The sequence below is a fragment of the Dendropsophus ebraccatus genome, chromosome 9, assembly GCF_027789765.1.
Source record: "Dendropsophus ebraccatus isolate aDenEbr1 chromosome 9, aDenEbr1.pat, whole genome shotgun sequence".
In the NCBI taxonomy this organism is placed as follows: Eukaryota; Metazoa; Chordata; class Amphibia; order Anura; family Hylidae; genus Dendropsophus; species Dendropsophus ebraccatus.
Genome location: NC_091462.1, coordinates 120,295,908 through 120,311,562, shown reverse-complemented (window position 1 = coordinate 120,311,562; position 15,655 = coordinate 120,295,908). Strand labels below are relative to the sequence as shown.

General features: G+C 55.5%; 1 protein-coding gene across 1 annotated transcript in view; it reads left to right on the top strand.

Annotated features, from left to right (window-relative positions):
- Nucleotides 1-10,250, top strand: part of TBC1D10B (TBC1 domain family member 10B) — a 45,907-nt gene extending 35,657 nt beyond the window's left edge. The window contains exons 7-9 of the mRNA XM_069984751.1: nt 5,123-5,312; nt 5,388-5,542; nt 7,894-10,250. Coding sequence (XP_069840852.1) covers nt 5,123-5,312; nt 5,388-5,542; nt 7,894-8,520 — 972 coding nt within the window. The 3' untranslated portion in view covers nt 8,521-10,250. The remainder of the gene's footprint in view (nt 1-5,122; nt 5,313-5,387; nt 5,543-7,893) is intronic.
- The last annotated feature ends 5,405 nt before the right edge of the window (nt 10,251-15,655 follow it).

The window sequence follows — 15,655 nt, the reverse complement described above, 5'->3', positions numbered from 1 at the left end:
GTCATTCCCCACTTCTCCTACATGTCAGTACCTGTCAGTACCTGTCATTCCCCACTTCTCCTACATGTCAGTACCTGTCATTTCCCACTTCTCCTACATGTCAGTACCTGTCAGTACCTGTCATTCCCCACTTCTCCTACATGTCAGTACCTGTCAGTCCCCCGCTCCTCCTACATGTCAGTGCCTGTCAGTCCCCCGCTTCTCCTACATATCATTGCCTGTCAGTCCCCCGCTCCTCCTACATGTCAGTGCCTGTCAGTCCCCCGCTTCTCCTACATATCATTGCCTGTCAGTCCCCTGCTCCTCCTACATGTCAGTGCCTGTCAGTCCCTGCTCCTCCTACATATCATTGCCTGTCAGTCCCCCGCTCCCCTTAAGGAAAATCTTTATAAGGGTGCGTTCACACCTACAGGATCTGCAGCAGATTTGATGCTCAGTTCAGTTATTTAAATGAAATCTGCTGCAGAAAATCAGCTGCAGATCCTGTAGGTGTGAACGCACCATTAAAGTATTATATTGCCCCCCAAAAGTTATACAAATCCCCAATATACACTTATTACGGGAAATGCGTATAAAGGGCTTTTTTCCTGCACTTACTACTGCATCAAGGCTTCATGGTAACATGGTAATGTCCCTTCCTGGATAACATGGTGCTGTCACTTCCTGGATAACATGGCGCTGTCACTTCCTGGATAACATGGCGCTGTCACTTCCTGGATAACATGGCGCTGTCACTTCCTGGATAACATGGCGCTGTCACTTCCTGGATAACATGGCGCTGTCACTTCCTGGATAACATGGCGCTGTCACTTCCTGGATAACATGGTGATTTCACTTCCTGGATAACATGGTGATGTCACTTCCTGGATAACATGGCAACGTCACTTCCTGGATAACATGGCGCTGTCACTTCCTGGATAACATGGTGATGTCACTTCCTGGATAACATGGTAATGTCATTTCCTGGATAATATGGTAATGTCATTTCCTGGATAGCACGGTGACGTCACTTCCTGGATAGCACGGTGACGTCACTTCCTAGATAACATGGTGATGTCACGACTCCCAGAGCTGTGCTGGCTGTGGCTGCTGGAAAGGATGATGGCAGTGATGGAGTAATTTATCTATGTAACATCTTTATATGATTAACCAATATTTTCACTAATCTGATATAAGACCGCATGGAGAGGGGGTCTTGGTTACAGTATGCACACGACACCAGTTTTCTCACATACTAGGATCAGCATATGTCTTAGGCTAAAGCATGCTTCCTAACAAGCATATAAGATACTATGCCAGGTGCTAAAACCCATTACTATGTGCAAGTCTTTGTGACGTCCCCATGTTATCCAGGAAGTGACATTGCCATGTTATCCAGGAAGTGACATTGCCATATTATCCAGGAAGTGACCTCACCGTGCTATCCAGGAAGTGACCTCACCGTGTTATCCAGGAAGTGACATCACCATGTTATCCAGGAAGTGACATCATCGTGTTATCCAGGAAGTGACATCACTGTGTTATCCAGGAAGTGACATCATCGTGTTATCCAGGAAGTGACATCACCATGTTATCCAGGAAGTGACATCATCGTGTTATCCAGGAAGTGACATCACCGTGTTATCCAGGAAGTGACATCACCATGTTATCCAGGAAGTGACATCATCGTGTTATCCAGGAAGTGACATCACCATGTTACCCAGGAAGTGACATTGCCATGTTATCCAGGAAGTGACATCACCATATTATCCAGGAAGTGACATCACCATGTTATCCAGGAAGTGACATCATCGTGTTATCCAGGAAGTGACATCACCATGTTACCCAGGAAGTGACATTGCCATGTTATCCAGGAAGTGACATCACCATATTATCCAGGAAGTGACATCACCATGTTACCCAGGAAGTGACATTGCCATGTTATCCAGGAAGTGACATCACCATATTACCCAGGAAGTGACATTGCCATGTTATCCAGGAAGTGACATCACCATGTTATCCAGGAAGTGACATTGCCATGTTATCCAGGAAGTGACATCACCATGTTATCCAGGAAGTTGAAGCCTTGATGCAGTAGTAAGTGCAGGGAAAAAAGCACTTTGTAAGTATTTCCAGTAATAAGTCTATATTGGGGATTTGTTTAACTTTTGAGGGCCAATACAATACTTTAATAACATTTTTTGCCGGACTTGTTCTTTAACCCTTTCCCGCACAAGGACGTAACTGTACGTCCTCGCGCGGGTGTGGGCGTTCAGAGCGGGGCAGCGCGGCGGCCCCGCTCTGAACCGCCGTGGTCCCGGGTGCCTTATGTAGCCCAGGGCCGCGGCTATTAGCGGGCACGGTCCGATCGCTGTGCCCGCTAATAAGGTAATCAGATGTAGCTGTCAAAGATGACAGCTGCATCCGATTACCGGATCCAGCGCTTCCCTGGTGTCTAGTGGCGGAGATCGCTCCCCTGGGACGTTATCCCGGAGGAGCAATCTCCGTGTGTGGTGCCGGCCGGGGTCTCTGCCAAGATGGCGCTGATCCTGGCTCGGCACTCAGTTTTCAGTTTTCAGTTGCAGCAGCTGAAAGCAAATGAGTGTAAGTATATACAGCATAGATCAATGAGTGATCCGTGCACTCATACTAGAAGTCCCCCAGGGGGAATAACCCTAACCCCAGGGGAGGAATAACCCTAACCCCAGGGGAGGAATAACCCTAACCCCAAGGGAGGAATAACCCTAACCCCAGGGGAGGAATAACCCTAACCCCAGGGGGAATAACTCTAACCCCAGGGGGAGAATAACTCTAACCCCAGGGGGGAATAACCCTAACCCCAGGGGAGGAATAACCCTAACCCCAGGGGGGGAATAACCCTAACCCCAGGGGGGAATAACCCTAACCCCAGGGGGGGAATAACCCTAACCCCAGGGGGGAATAACCCTAACCCCAGGGGGGGAATAACCCTAACCCCAGGGGGGAATAACCCTAACCCCAGGGGGGAATAACTCTAACCCCAGGGGGAATAACCCTAACCCCAGGGGGGGAATAACTCTAACCCCAGGGGGAATAACCCTATTCCCAGGGGAGGAATAACTCTAACCCCAGGGGGAATAACTCTAACCCCAGGGGGGGAATAACTCTAACCCCAGGGGGGGAATAACTCTAACCTTAGGGGGGGAATAACCCTAACCCCAGGGGGGGAATAACTCTAACCCCAGGGGGGAATAACTCTAACCCCAGGGGGAATAACCCTAACCCCAGGGGGGGAATAACTCTAACCCCAGGGGGAATAACCCTATTCCCAGGGGAGGAATAACTCTAACCCCAGGGGGAATAACTCTAACCCCAGGGGGGGAATAACTCTAACCCCAGGGGGGGAATAACTCTAACCTTAGGGGGGGCTTCTAGTATAAGTGTAAAAGTAAAAAAAAAAAGTGATGTTATTAATAAAAATCCCCTCCCCTAATAAAAGTCAGAATCACCCCCCTTTTCCCAGGTTATTAATAAATAAACATGTTTGCTATCGCCGCGTGTGTAATCACCCGAACTATTAATCACATTCCTGATAAGCGCAAAAAAATTCCAAAGTGCAAAATTGCGCATTTTTGGTCGCATCAAATCCAGAAAAATTGTAATAAAAAGCGATCAAAAAGTCGTATATGCGCAATCAAGGTACCGATAGAAAGGACACATCATGGCGCAAACAATGACACCTGACACAGCCCCATAGACCAAAAGATAAAAGCGCTATAAGCCGGGGAATGGAGCGATTGCAAGGAACGTATATTCGGTAACGATGGTTTGAATTTTTTACCGGCCATCAGATGCAATATAAAAGTTATACATGTTACATATCGTTGTAATCGTACCGACTTGAGGAACATATATAACATGTCAGTTTTCCCATCGGACACACAGCGTAAAAACGATTTTATGCAAAAGTTCAGCCTGTCATTGCAAAGTACAATTAGTGACGCAAAAAATAAGGGCTCATGCGGGTCTGTAGGTGTAAAAATGCAAGTGCCATGGCCTTTTAAGCACAAGGAGGGAAAAATGAAAATGCAAAAACGAAAATTAGCCTGGTCCTGAAGGGGTTAATGTCAGTGCCTGTCTCCCCGTCTTGTCTGTCCATTGCCCCTCCTGTCAGTCCCTGCTTTTCCTCCTCCTGCATGTCAGTGTCTACCAGTCCCCTGCTCCTCCTACATGTCAATGCCTGTCAGTCCCCTGCTCCTCCTACATGTCAATGCCTGTCAGTCCCCTGCTCCTCCTACATGTCAATGCCTGTCAGTCCCCTGCTCCTCCTACATGTCAATGCCTGTCAGTCCCCTGCTCCTCCTACATGTCAATGCCTGTCAGTCCCCTGCTCCTCCTACATGTCAGAACCTGTCAGTCCCCTGCTCCTCCTACATGTCAGTGCCTGTCTTCCCCGTCTTGTCCATTGACGCTCCTGTCAGTTCTCGCTCCTGCTCCAAGTCAGTGCCTGTCAGTCGCCCTTCCTCTGTCAGTGTCTGTCAGTCCCAGCTCTTCCTCCATGTCAGTGCCTGTCAGTCCCAGCTCTTCCTCCATGTCAGTGCCTGTCAGTCCCAGCTCTTCCTCCATGTCAGTGCCTGTCAGTCCCAGCTCTTCCTCCATGTCAGTGCCTGTCAGTCCCAGCTCTTCCTCCATGTCAGTGCCTGTCCGTCCCAGCTCTTCCTCCATGTCAGTGCCTGTCAGTCCCAGCTCTTCCTCCATGTCAGTGCCTGTCAGTCCCTGCTCCTCCTCCACCTAAATGTCAGAGCCTGTCCGTCCCTGCTCCTCCTCCTCCTCCAAGTCGGTCACTGTCAGTCCCAGCTCTTCCTCCTCCATGTCAGTGCCTGTCAGTCCCTGCTCCTCCTCCATGTCAGTGCCTGTCAGTCCCTGCTCCTCCTCTATGTCAGTGCCTGTCAGTCCCTGCTCCTCCTGTCTGTCAGTCCCTGCTCCTCCTGTCTGTCAGTCCCTGCTCATCCTCCTTAATGTCAGTGCCTGTCAGTCCCTGCTCATCCTCCTTAATGTCAGTGCCTGTCAGTCCCTCCTCCTCCTCCTCTGTCAGTCACTGTCAGTCCCCGCTCCTCCTCCTCCATGTCAGTGCCTGTGAGTAACCCTTTCTTCTTCTCTTTAGGAAGCTATACAGCTGGATGGAGAGATTTTCTTTGCCCTGTTGCGCAGGGTTTGCCCCATGGCGTACAGACATCTGAAGAAATTTAAGATTGACCCCATCTTGTACATGACGGAGTGGTTTATGTGCATCTTCTCCCGCACATTACCCTGGGCCTCAGTGCTCCGTGTGTGGGATATGTTCTTCTGTGAAGGTATAAGGGGTCTGCACTATAGGGGGCTGTGTCATACCCTCATATACAACTGACTGACACCTTCTTCTCTTGCAGGAGTGAAGATTGTGTTTCGTGTGGGGCTGGTCTTACTGAAGCACACCCTGGGCTCCGTGGACAAACTGCGGAGCTGTCAGGGGATGTACGAGACAATGGAGAAGCTGCGGAGCCTCCCGGTACACTGTATGCAGGAGGACGTTCTGCTCCCTGAGGTGAGGGGTCTGCCCCACCCGTGGGTCCCCCAGCGAGGGGTCTGCCCCAGCCGTCGCTTTCCACACTGAGGGGTCTGCCCCAGCCGTCGCTCCCCACCGAGGGGTCTGCCCCAGCCGTCGCTCCCCACACCGAGGGGTCTGCCCCAGCCGTCGCTTTCCACACTGAGGGGTCTGCCCCAGCCGTCGCTCCCCACCGAGGGGTCTGCCCCAGCCGTCGCTCCCCACCGAGGGGTCTGCCCCAGCCGTCGCTCCCCACCGAGGGGTCTGCCCCAGCCGTCGCTCCCCACACCGAGGGGTCTGCCCCAGCCGTCGCTCCCCACACCGAGGGGTCTGCCCCAGCCGTCGCTCCCCACACCGAGGGGTCTGCCCCAGCCGTCGCTCCCCACACCGAGGGGTCTGCCCCAGCCGTCGCTCCCCACACCGAGGGGTCTGCCCCAGCCGTCGCTCCCCACACCGAGGGGTCTGCCCCAGCCGTCGCTCCCCACACCGAGGGGTCTGCCCCAGCCGTCGCTCCCCACACCGAGGGGTCTGCCCCAGCCGTCGCTCCCCACACCGAGGGGTCTGCCCCAGCCGTCGCTCCCCACACCGAGGGGTCTGCCCCAGCCGTCGCTCCCCACACCGAGGGGTCTGCCCCAGCCGTCGCTCCCCACACCGAGGGGTCTGCCCCAGCCGTCGCTCCCCACCGAGGGGTCTGCCCCAGCCGTCGCTCCCCACCGAGGGGTCTGCCCCAGCCGTCGCTCCCCACACCGAGGGGTCTGCCCCAGCCGTCGCTCCCCACACCGAGGGGTCTGCCCCAGCCGTCGCTCCCCACACCGAGGGGTCTGCCCCAGCCGTCGCTCCCCACACCGAGGGGTCTGCCCCAGCCGTCGCTCCCCACACCGAGGGGTCTGCCCCAGCCGTCGCTCCCCACACCGAGGGGTCTGCCCCAGCCGTCGCTCCCCACACCGAGGGGTCTGCCCCAGCCGTCGCTCCCCACACCGAGGGGTCTGCCCCAGCCGTCGCTCCCCACACCGAGGGGTCTGCCCCAGCCGTCGCTCCCCACACCGAGGGGTCTGCCCCAGCCGTCGCTCCCCACACCGAGGGGTCTGCCCCAGCCGTCGCTCCCCACACCGAGGGGTCTGCCCCAGCCGTCGCTCCCCACACCGAGGGGTCTGCCCCAGCCGTCGCTCCCCACACCGAGGGGTCTGCCCCAGCCGTCGCTCCCCACACCGAGGGGTCTGCCCCAGCCGTCGCTCCCCACACCGAGGGGTCTGCCCCAGCCGTCGCTCCCCACACCGAGGGGTCTGCCCCAGCCGTCGCTCCCCACACCGAGGGGTCTGCCCCAGCCGTCGCTCCCCACACCGAGGGGTCTGCCCCAGCCGTCGCTCCCCACACCGAGGGGTCTGCCCCAGCCGTCGCTCCCCACACCGAGGGGTCTGCCCCAGCCGTCGCTCCCCACACCGAGGGGTCTGCCCCAGCCGTCGCTCCCCACACCGAGGGGTCTGCCCCAGCCGTCGCTCCCCACACCGAGGGGTCTGCCCCAGCCGTCGCTCCCCACACCGAGGGGTCTGCCCCAGCCGTCGCTCCCCACACCGAGGGGTCTGCCCCAGCCGTCGCTCCCCACACCGAGGGGTCTGCCCCAGCCGTCGCTCCCCACACCGAGGGGTCTGCCCCAGCCGTCGCTCCCCACACCGAGGGGTCTGCCCCAGCCGTCGCTCCCCACACCGAGGGGTCTGCCCCAGCCGTCGCTCCCCACACCGAGGGGTCTGCCCCAGCCGTCGCTCCCCACACCGAGGGGTCTGCCCCAGCCGTCGCTCCCCACACCGAGGGGTCTGCCCCAGCCGTCGCTCCCCACACCGAGGGGTCTGCCCCAGCCGTCGCTCCCCACACCGAGGGGTCTGCCCCAGCCGTCGCTCCCCACACCGAGGGGTCTGCCCCAGCCGTCGCTCCCCACACCGAGGGGTCTGCCCCAGCCGTCGCTTTTCACACCGAGGGGTCTGCCCCACCCGCCGCTCTCCTACCGAGGGGTCTGCCCCACCCGCCGCTCCCCTACCGAGGGGTCTGCCCCACCCGCCGCTCCCCTACCGAGGGGTCTGCCCCACCCGCCGCTCCCCTACCGAGGGGTCTGCTCCACCCGCCGCTCCCCTACCGAGGGGTCTGCCCCACCCGCCGCTCCCCTACCGAGGGGTCTGCCCCACCCGCCGCTCCCCTACCGAGGGGTCTGCCCCACCCGCCGCTCCCCTACCGAGGGGTCTGCCCCACCCGTCGCTCCCCACCGAGAGGTCTGCCCCCCCCATCGCCTCTCATTGGACGTGAGGGGGGGAGGGGGCTCAATTTTCTGGGCAGGTCTTCACTGATCTTTGTTTCCACAGGTGAGTTCACTTCCTGTCACCGATGCTTTAATAGAGAGAGAGAGCAACACTCAATTACGGAAATGGAGGGAGAACCGAGGGGAGTTACAGTACCGACCCTCACGACGTCTACACGGAGCCAGACAGATCTATGAGGAGAAGTTACGTCTCAATCCCACCCTCAGTGGCAGTCGGCTAAGCCTGACGAGCCTCCGACGTCCGTCACCACCAGCGACACCAGCGCTCGCTGTCCAGCCTGAATCCATGGTGGTGTCTGAGGGACTTCACCCTGTGTTACCCTCACCCACCTCCAACAAGGCTCCTCTCGGACCACCCAAAGAGGTGAACAAGAAAGGCAAGGAGAAGCAAAGAGAGCAGGAGAAGAAAAGAGAGAAAGAAGAGCGTGAACGAGAAAAGAAAAGAGAGAAGGAGGAGCGAGAAGAACGGAGGAAGGAGAGAGAGCGGGAAAAACAGAAAGAGAAGGAGGAGAAGCGAGTGCAGAAAGAGAAGGAGAAAGCTGAGGTCAGACAGAAGAAGGAGAGGAAATTTTCCTTTAGGCGCAAAGAGTCTTCATCTACAGCAGACTCTCCACGTACCAGTGGCCCCGGGGCCGCCGACAGCAGTGCAGCCCATGACACCTATTTCTGATGGGCCACGAGAGTCATTCTAGAGTCTTATGGACTGTGTCAGATAGGACATGTGTGACCCTGTCTGTATCCTGTGACCATGTTTCCCTGCTGTGCCCTATATCCCAGGCAGGACCAGGGGACGCCAAAGCCCTTTTTGTTGTCATAGGAAATCTTCAAACTGGAAGCCTCCCCCCCCATCCCTCCTGGCCTATAGCTTCAGTCTCCCCCACTGCCCCTGGGGGCCCCTGTGGATAGTGGCCCTAACTTCATGGTCTTTTCAGGGGAGTAACACTGTTCATCGGCCTTTGACCTGTTATCTTTATTTTTTTGCTGCTGCATGCCCCTGCGGTGCCTCGTGGACGGACAAGAAGCAGCTGCTGTGTTCATCCTCCTGGTGTATGCGGGGCCCTGTGATATGCCCATGGCGGTTCCTCATGGACAGACAGGAAGCATCTGCTATTCATCCTCTTGGTGTATGCGGGGCCCTGTGTTGTGCCCATGGCGGTTCCTCACGGACAGACAGGAAGCAGTTGCTGCATTTTGCACTCCACATTGAAATGAATGGAAGGTCCATGTTTACAATTGTTTGAGGGATTGCACTTGAGTTCCTCTCCTGAGATGCCTGGTCCTCCTCCCTCGGTGCATGCCCCTCCCCCACATTTCACCTTTAGTTGTATATATTTTGGTTATGTCGCTTTCTGTTTTTAAGTGATTCTAAGATGGTTTTGTCTTCAAAGACTGAGCAATCCAAATACAGAACACGGGACTATATGGACCTAAGACTCTTGTACATACATGTATATTTATGTCGGTCTATAAGGCGAGACCTGATTTATGCTGAGAGGCTGATCTGTAATGTATTCATCACTGCATATCTTGAGCTTCCTCTGCTCCCCCCCCCCATTGTGAGTGACCACTCCCCTCCCCCCGTCTATTATGTTCTTCTTTCTGCCCCACCCCTTACTGTATGCTCCTCCTTCTGTCCCACCCCTTATAGTATGCTCCTCCTTCTGCCCCACCCCTTATACTATGCTCCTCCTTCCTATGCCCCACCCTTTGGACTTCTGCTCCTATCCCTTCACTATGAGCTGCTTCCACCTAATACCTTACAGTATTTTTCTGTGTGCTCAGTGCTTCATTTTGAGCATTCTCCCTTTTTCCCACCCCTTAGAACGAGATCCTCCCTGTGCTCCACCCCTTAGAACGAGATCTTCCCTGTGCTCCACCCCTTAGAACGAGATCCTCCCTGTGCTCCACCCCTTAGAATGAGCTCCTCCCTCTGTCCAACTCCTTAGAACGAGCTCCTCCCTCTGCCCCAACCCCTTAAAATGAACTCTTCTGCTGCCCCCATGAGCTTCTTTATCCGCTTCATCCATTATGAACTCCTTCCTCTGCCCCGCCCCTCTTATAACATTCCACCCCTTCTCTGCCCCCTTGTCAGGGATGGGCAGAGGGAGGAGCTCATAAGGTCCACCCCTCATGAGCTCCTCCCTCTTCCCTTATGAGTTCCTCCCCTTCCCCTGAGCTCCTCCCTCCGCTCCACCGTTTGTTTTCAGACGATGTTCCTCCCTGTATGTCCTGCATGATACATTTCGTTACAGCTCCACATCTCCGTTCTCTCCTGCACTGAAGATTGGAACTGGATTATATTTAATACTCTGAACCTGTGAGGATTTGGGGTTCCATGTGGAAATGGGGTGACTTGTGTCCCGCCTCATCCTCTGACATCATTACACAGTATAACCCAGAGCCGTGTGTCCTCTGTTGTGTTGTGAGGGTGGGCTGCCCCCGTGAGGTGGTCCACGTCTCCGACTAGTAGGGTAGGCTGGGGTCATGGCTGAATGCGGCCGCATGGAGGAGCAGCACATGCCTGATGGACACACGGCATGATGGGAGTCACAGGCTGCGGCTGAGATTGGACCTGATCTTTCCATGTTATGTTCCTGCACCTGGAATCTCTGCTGGAGGGTCTTGTTTTGGGGACCAGTGGGGTCCAAGGTCACAGACTTCATGTTATGTTACAAGGTTCTCTCCACCAGACGGTGTAAAATATGTAACCAACCTTGTACCTGTCCAGCAAGGGGAAGAAAGGTGGCCCACCCAGGACAGGAAGTCTTCATGTGTCATATGTTATTTTGCCCCTTGTCCCCATCATTCTTCATTGGCCCAGATGCCCCCGTGTACCGGACAGCTGTCTGTTCTCTATTAGCCCAGATGCCCCCAGTGTACCGGATAGCTGTCTGTTCTCTTATTAGCCCAGATGCCCCCCAGTGTACCGGACAGCTGTCTGTTCTCTATTAGCCCAGATGCCCCCAGTGTACCGGACAGCTGTCTGTTCTCTTATTAGCCCAGATGCCCCCCAGTGTACCGGACAGCTGTCTGTTCTCTATTAGCCCAGATGCCCCCAGTGTACCGGACAGCTGTCTGTTCTCTTATTAGCCCAGATGCCCCCCAGTGTACCGGACAGCTGTCTGTTCTCTATTAGCCCAGATGCCCCCCAGTGTACCGGACAGCTGTCTGTTCTCTATTAGCCCAGATGCCCCCAGTGTACCGGACAGCTGTCTGTTCTCTTATTAGCCCAGATGCCCCCAGTGTACCGGACAGCTGTCTATTCTCTTATTAGCCCAGATGCCCCCAGTGTACCGGATAGCTATCCTCGATCAGCCCTGCCCCTAATAACACTATACATTGTAGCTGGCCATACCTGTTGATTTGTGGGGGTAGACTGACCATGTGATGTGGGGCGGGGCTCCAGACATCATTGTTACCAGATCTCAGGGAAAGAATTAAAGGAGAAGTTTGGCTAAAATCTTTATTAAAGTATTGTATTGCCCCCCAAAAGTTATACAGATCCCCAATATACACTTATTACGGGAAATGCTTATAAAGGGCTTTCTCCCTGCACTTACTACTGCATCAAGGTCTCACTTCCTGGATAACGTGGGGACGTCACTTCCTGGATAACGTGGTGACGTCACTTCCTGGATAACGTGGTGACGTCACTTCCTGGGTAATATGGTAACATGGTGATGTCACTTCCTGGATAACGTGGTGACGTCACTTCCTGGATAACGTGGGGACGTCACTTCCTGGATAACGTGGTGACGTCACTTCCTGGATAACGTGGTGACGTCACTTCCTGGGTAACGTGGTGACGTCACTTCCTGGGTAACGTGGTGACGTCACTTCCTGGATAACGTGGTGACGTCACTTCCTGGATAACGTGGTGACGTCACTTCCTGGATAACGTGGTGACGTCACTTCCTGGATAACGTGGTGACGTCACTTCCTGGATAACGTGGTGACGTCACTTCCTGGATAACGTGATGACGTCACTTCCTGGATAAGTGAGACCTTGATGCAGTAGTCAGTGCAGGGAAAAAAGCACTTTCCTGTAGTAAGTGTATATTGGGGATTTGTATAACTTTTGGGCGGCAACACAACACAATACTTTCATATTACATTACATTTTGCCAGACTTCTCCTTTAATGTGCACAGTCATTTAAAGTGTGTGTGCATAGGAGGGGGAGCAGAAACACCAGCTGTAAGGAGGACTCTGTGAGATCTGCAACCTCGGACAAAACTACAACTCCCAGCATGCCCTGAAACACGCAGTGTAGGACCTGGAGAGCCACAGGTCAGAGGTCATGGCCTTGGGTGGCCTCCATTTACCCTGTAAGATGATGTGCCATGTTGGGGCCCTGATAATAGATTCCCATATATGGCTGTCATGCAATGGATGTCAGTGTGTGTAATGGACGCCCACCCCAGCCCTGTCAGTGTGTGTAATGGACGCCCACCCCGGCCCTGTCAGTGTGTGTGATAGATGCCTACCCCGGCCCTGTCATGTCAGTGTGTGTAATGGAAGCCCACCCCGGCCCTGTCAGTGTGTGTAATGGACGCCCACCCCGGCCCTGTCAGTGTGTGTGATAGATGCCTACCCCGGCCCTGTCAGTGTGTGTAATGGAAGCCCACCCCGGCCCTGTCAGTGTGTGTAATGGACGCCCACCCCGGCCCTGTCAGTGTGTGTGATAGATGCCTACCCCGGCCCTGTCAGTGTGTGTAATGGAAGCCCACCCCGGCCCTGTCAGTGTGTGTAATGGACGCCCACCCCGGCCCTGTCAGTGTGTGTGATAGATGCCTACCCCGGCCCTGTCATGTCAATGTGTGTAATGGAAGGCCACCCCGGCCCTGTCAGTGTGTGTAATGGACGCCCACCCCAGCCCTGTCAGTGTGTGTAATGGACGCCCACCCCGGCCCTGTCATGTCAGTGTGTGTGATAGATGCCCACCCCAGCCCTGTCATGTTAGTTTGGTCAGTGTGGGTAATGGATGATGGAGACTTATCTCCTGCAGGTTACACGGCTGCCCACCAAGCCTCAGGTGCAACATCTTTTATTTGTAAATATCTTAAGATTTCCGTATTAATTTCAGGATAAGTCTATAAGGTCGGTGTCTTGCAGCCGGGCCACCTCTTCTCCCAGCCATTGGTGGAGGACCCCAAACTCCGCTTCCCATTGGGGTTCCTCACAGGCCTCTTCTGTTTGGCTTTTAGAAGACGACTCAATGTGTCCCTTTGTGAGGCCCAAGTACTGAATGCGCATCTCTCCAAGAAGGGCCTTGGTATAGCCAAGGTTGGCGCTAAGTAACGCCCTTACCCACAGCTCCAGTTCCCGCTGGCTCTCGGCTGCCATCTTGTAAACACGAGAAACAGAGCAAAGAGAAAAGGCATATTCCAGTTTGGAGTTTCTAAGGGTCACGGTGCTACCCTCCAACAATACAAGACCAAGCGGATGGGGGTCTCCCTGCCTTTCCCAGTACAATAACAAGTTTCCGCACAGCATGAACCAGCGGCGGTGGTAGGATGCGGGGCGGCCTCCCTTCTTCAGCAGATAGCCTTCCTTCTCTGGGGTACAACAAGCAAGTCGGGAACTGGTTTCCAGCTTCATTGAAGCTCCTGAAAGGAACAATCTCGGCGTGAGAAAGACTGAGACTACTAAGCTACGAACTTAAAGGGGTTCTCTAAGATTAGAGAAAACACAGCTACTTTCTTTCAAAAACAGCACCCACCCTGTCCTTAGGCCATGCGTGGTATTACAGTTCAGCGCCATTCACTAGAACAGTGAAGGCCTGTTTCTGGAAGAAAGCAGACATGTTTTTCTAGTAATGTCTGTAGGTTGGTGGTCAGTATCACACACTGTGCGCTGAGGTCAGGATCACACACGGTGAGCTGAGGTCAGGATCATCCACCCATCGCTGAGGTCAGGATCATCCACCCATCGCTGAGGTCAGGATCATCCACCCATCGCTGAGGTCAGGATCACACACTGTGCGCTGAGGTCAGGATCATCCACCCATCGCTGAGGTCAGGATCATCCACCCATCGCTGAGGTCAGGATCATCCACCCATCGCTGAGGTCAGGATCATCCACCCATCGCTGAGGTCAGGATCACACACTGTGCGCTGAGGTCAGGATCATCCACCCATCGCTGAGGTCAGGATCATCCACCCATCGCTGAGGTCAGGATCATCCACCCATCGCTGAGGGCAGGATCATCCACCCATCGCTGAGGTCAGGATCATCCACCCATCACTGAGGTCCGGATCATATTTAGTTTCACTTAACAGGGCTCTGGATCATAAACCCGACACCAGACTCGGAACAGTACAGCCGGCGATGGGCTTGGGACGGTACAGGCGGCGATGGGCTCGGGACGGTACAGCCGGCGATGGGCTTGGGACGGTACAGGCGGCGATGGGCTCGGGACGGTACAGGCGGCGATGGGCTCGGGACGGTACAGGCGGCGATGGGCTCGGGACGGTATAGTTGGCGATGGGCTCGGGACGGTATAGTTGGCGATGGGCTCGGGACAGTACAGCTGGCGATGGGCTCGGGACGGTATAGTTGGCGATGGGCTCGGGACGGTACAGCTGGCGATGGGCTCGGGACGGTATAGTTGGCGATGGGCTCGGGACGGTACAGCTGGCGATGGGCTCGGGACGGTATAGTTAGCGATGGGCTCGGGACGGTATAGTTGGCGATGGGCTCGGGACGGTATAGTTGGCGATGGGCTCGGGACGGTATAGTTGGTGATGGGCTCGGGACGGTATCGTTGGCGATGGGCTCGGGACGGTATCGTTGGCGATGGGCTCGGGATGGTATAGTTGGCGATGGGCTCGGGACGGTACAGCTGGCGATGGGCTCGGGATGGTATAGTTGGCGATGGGCTTGGGACGGTATAGTTGGTGATGGGCTCGGGACGGTATAGTTGGCGATGGGCTCGGGACGGTATAGTTGGCGATGGGCTCGGGATGATATAGTTGGCGATGGGCTCTGGACGGTATAGTTGGTGATGGGCTCGGGACGGTATAGTTGGCGATGGGCTCGGGACGGTACAGCTGGCGATGGGCTCGGGATGGTATAGTTAGCGATGGGCTCGGGACGGTATAGTTGGTGATGGGCTCGGGACGGTACAGCTGGCGATGGGCTCGGGACGGTACAGCTGGCGATGGGCTCGGGATGGTATAGTTAGCGATGGGCTCGGGACGGTATAGTTGGCGATGGGCTCGGGACGGTACAGCTGGTGATGGGCTCGGGACGGTACAGCTGGTGATGGGCTCGGGACGGTATAGTTGGCGATGGGCTCGGGACGGTATAGTTGGCGATGGGCTCGGGACGGTATAGTTGGCGATGGGCTCGGGGCGGTACAGCTGGCAGTGGACCGGATGGTTTGTCATCATTATTATATGGTATTGTGGCCGTGTCCAGGGTCCCTGGTGCACCTAACAGTCTCTGTCCAGTTTCTACACTAGCACTCACTTACCTCTGTCTCAGGGTGTGATCTTTCCAACTGTCTTGTCTACTGCAGTCTCTCTTGTGGCTGCTCCCTTTCCAGCTGTCTCTCCTGTGGCTGCTCCCTTTCCAGCTGTCTATTCTGTAGCTGCTTTCTCCAGCTGTCTCTTGTACTGCAGTTTCTCTGGTGGCTGCTCCCTCTGCAGCTGTCTCTCCAGTCGCTGCTCCCTCTCCAGCTGTCTCTTGTACTGCAGTCTCTCCTGTGGCTGCTCTCTCCAGGTTTCTCTTGTATTGCAGTCTCTCCTCTGGCTGCTCCCTCTCTAGCTGTCTCTTGTATTGCAGTCTCTCCTCTGGCTGCTC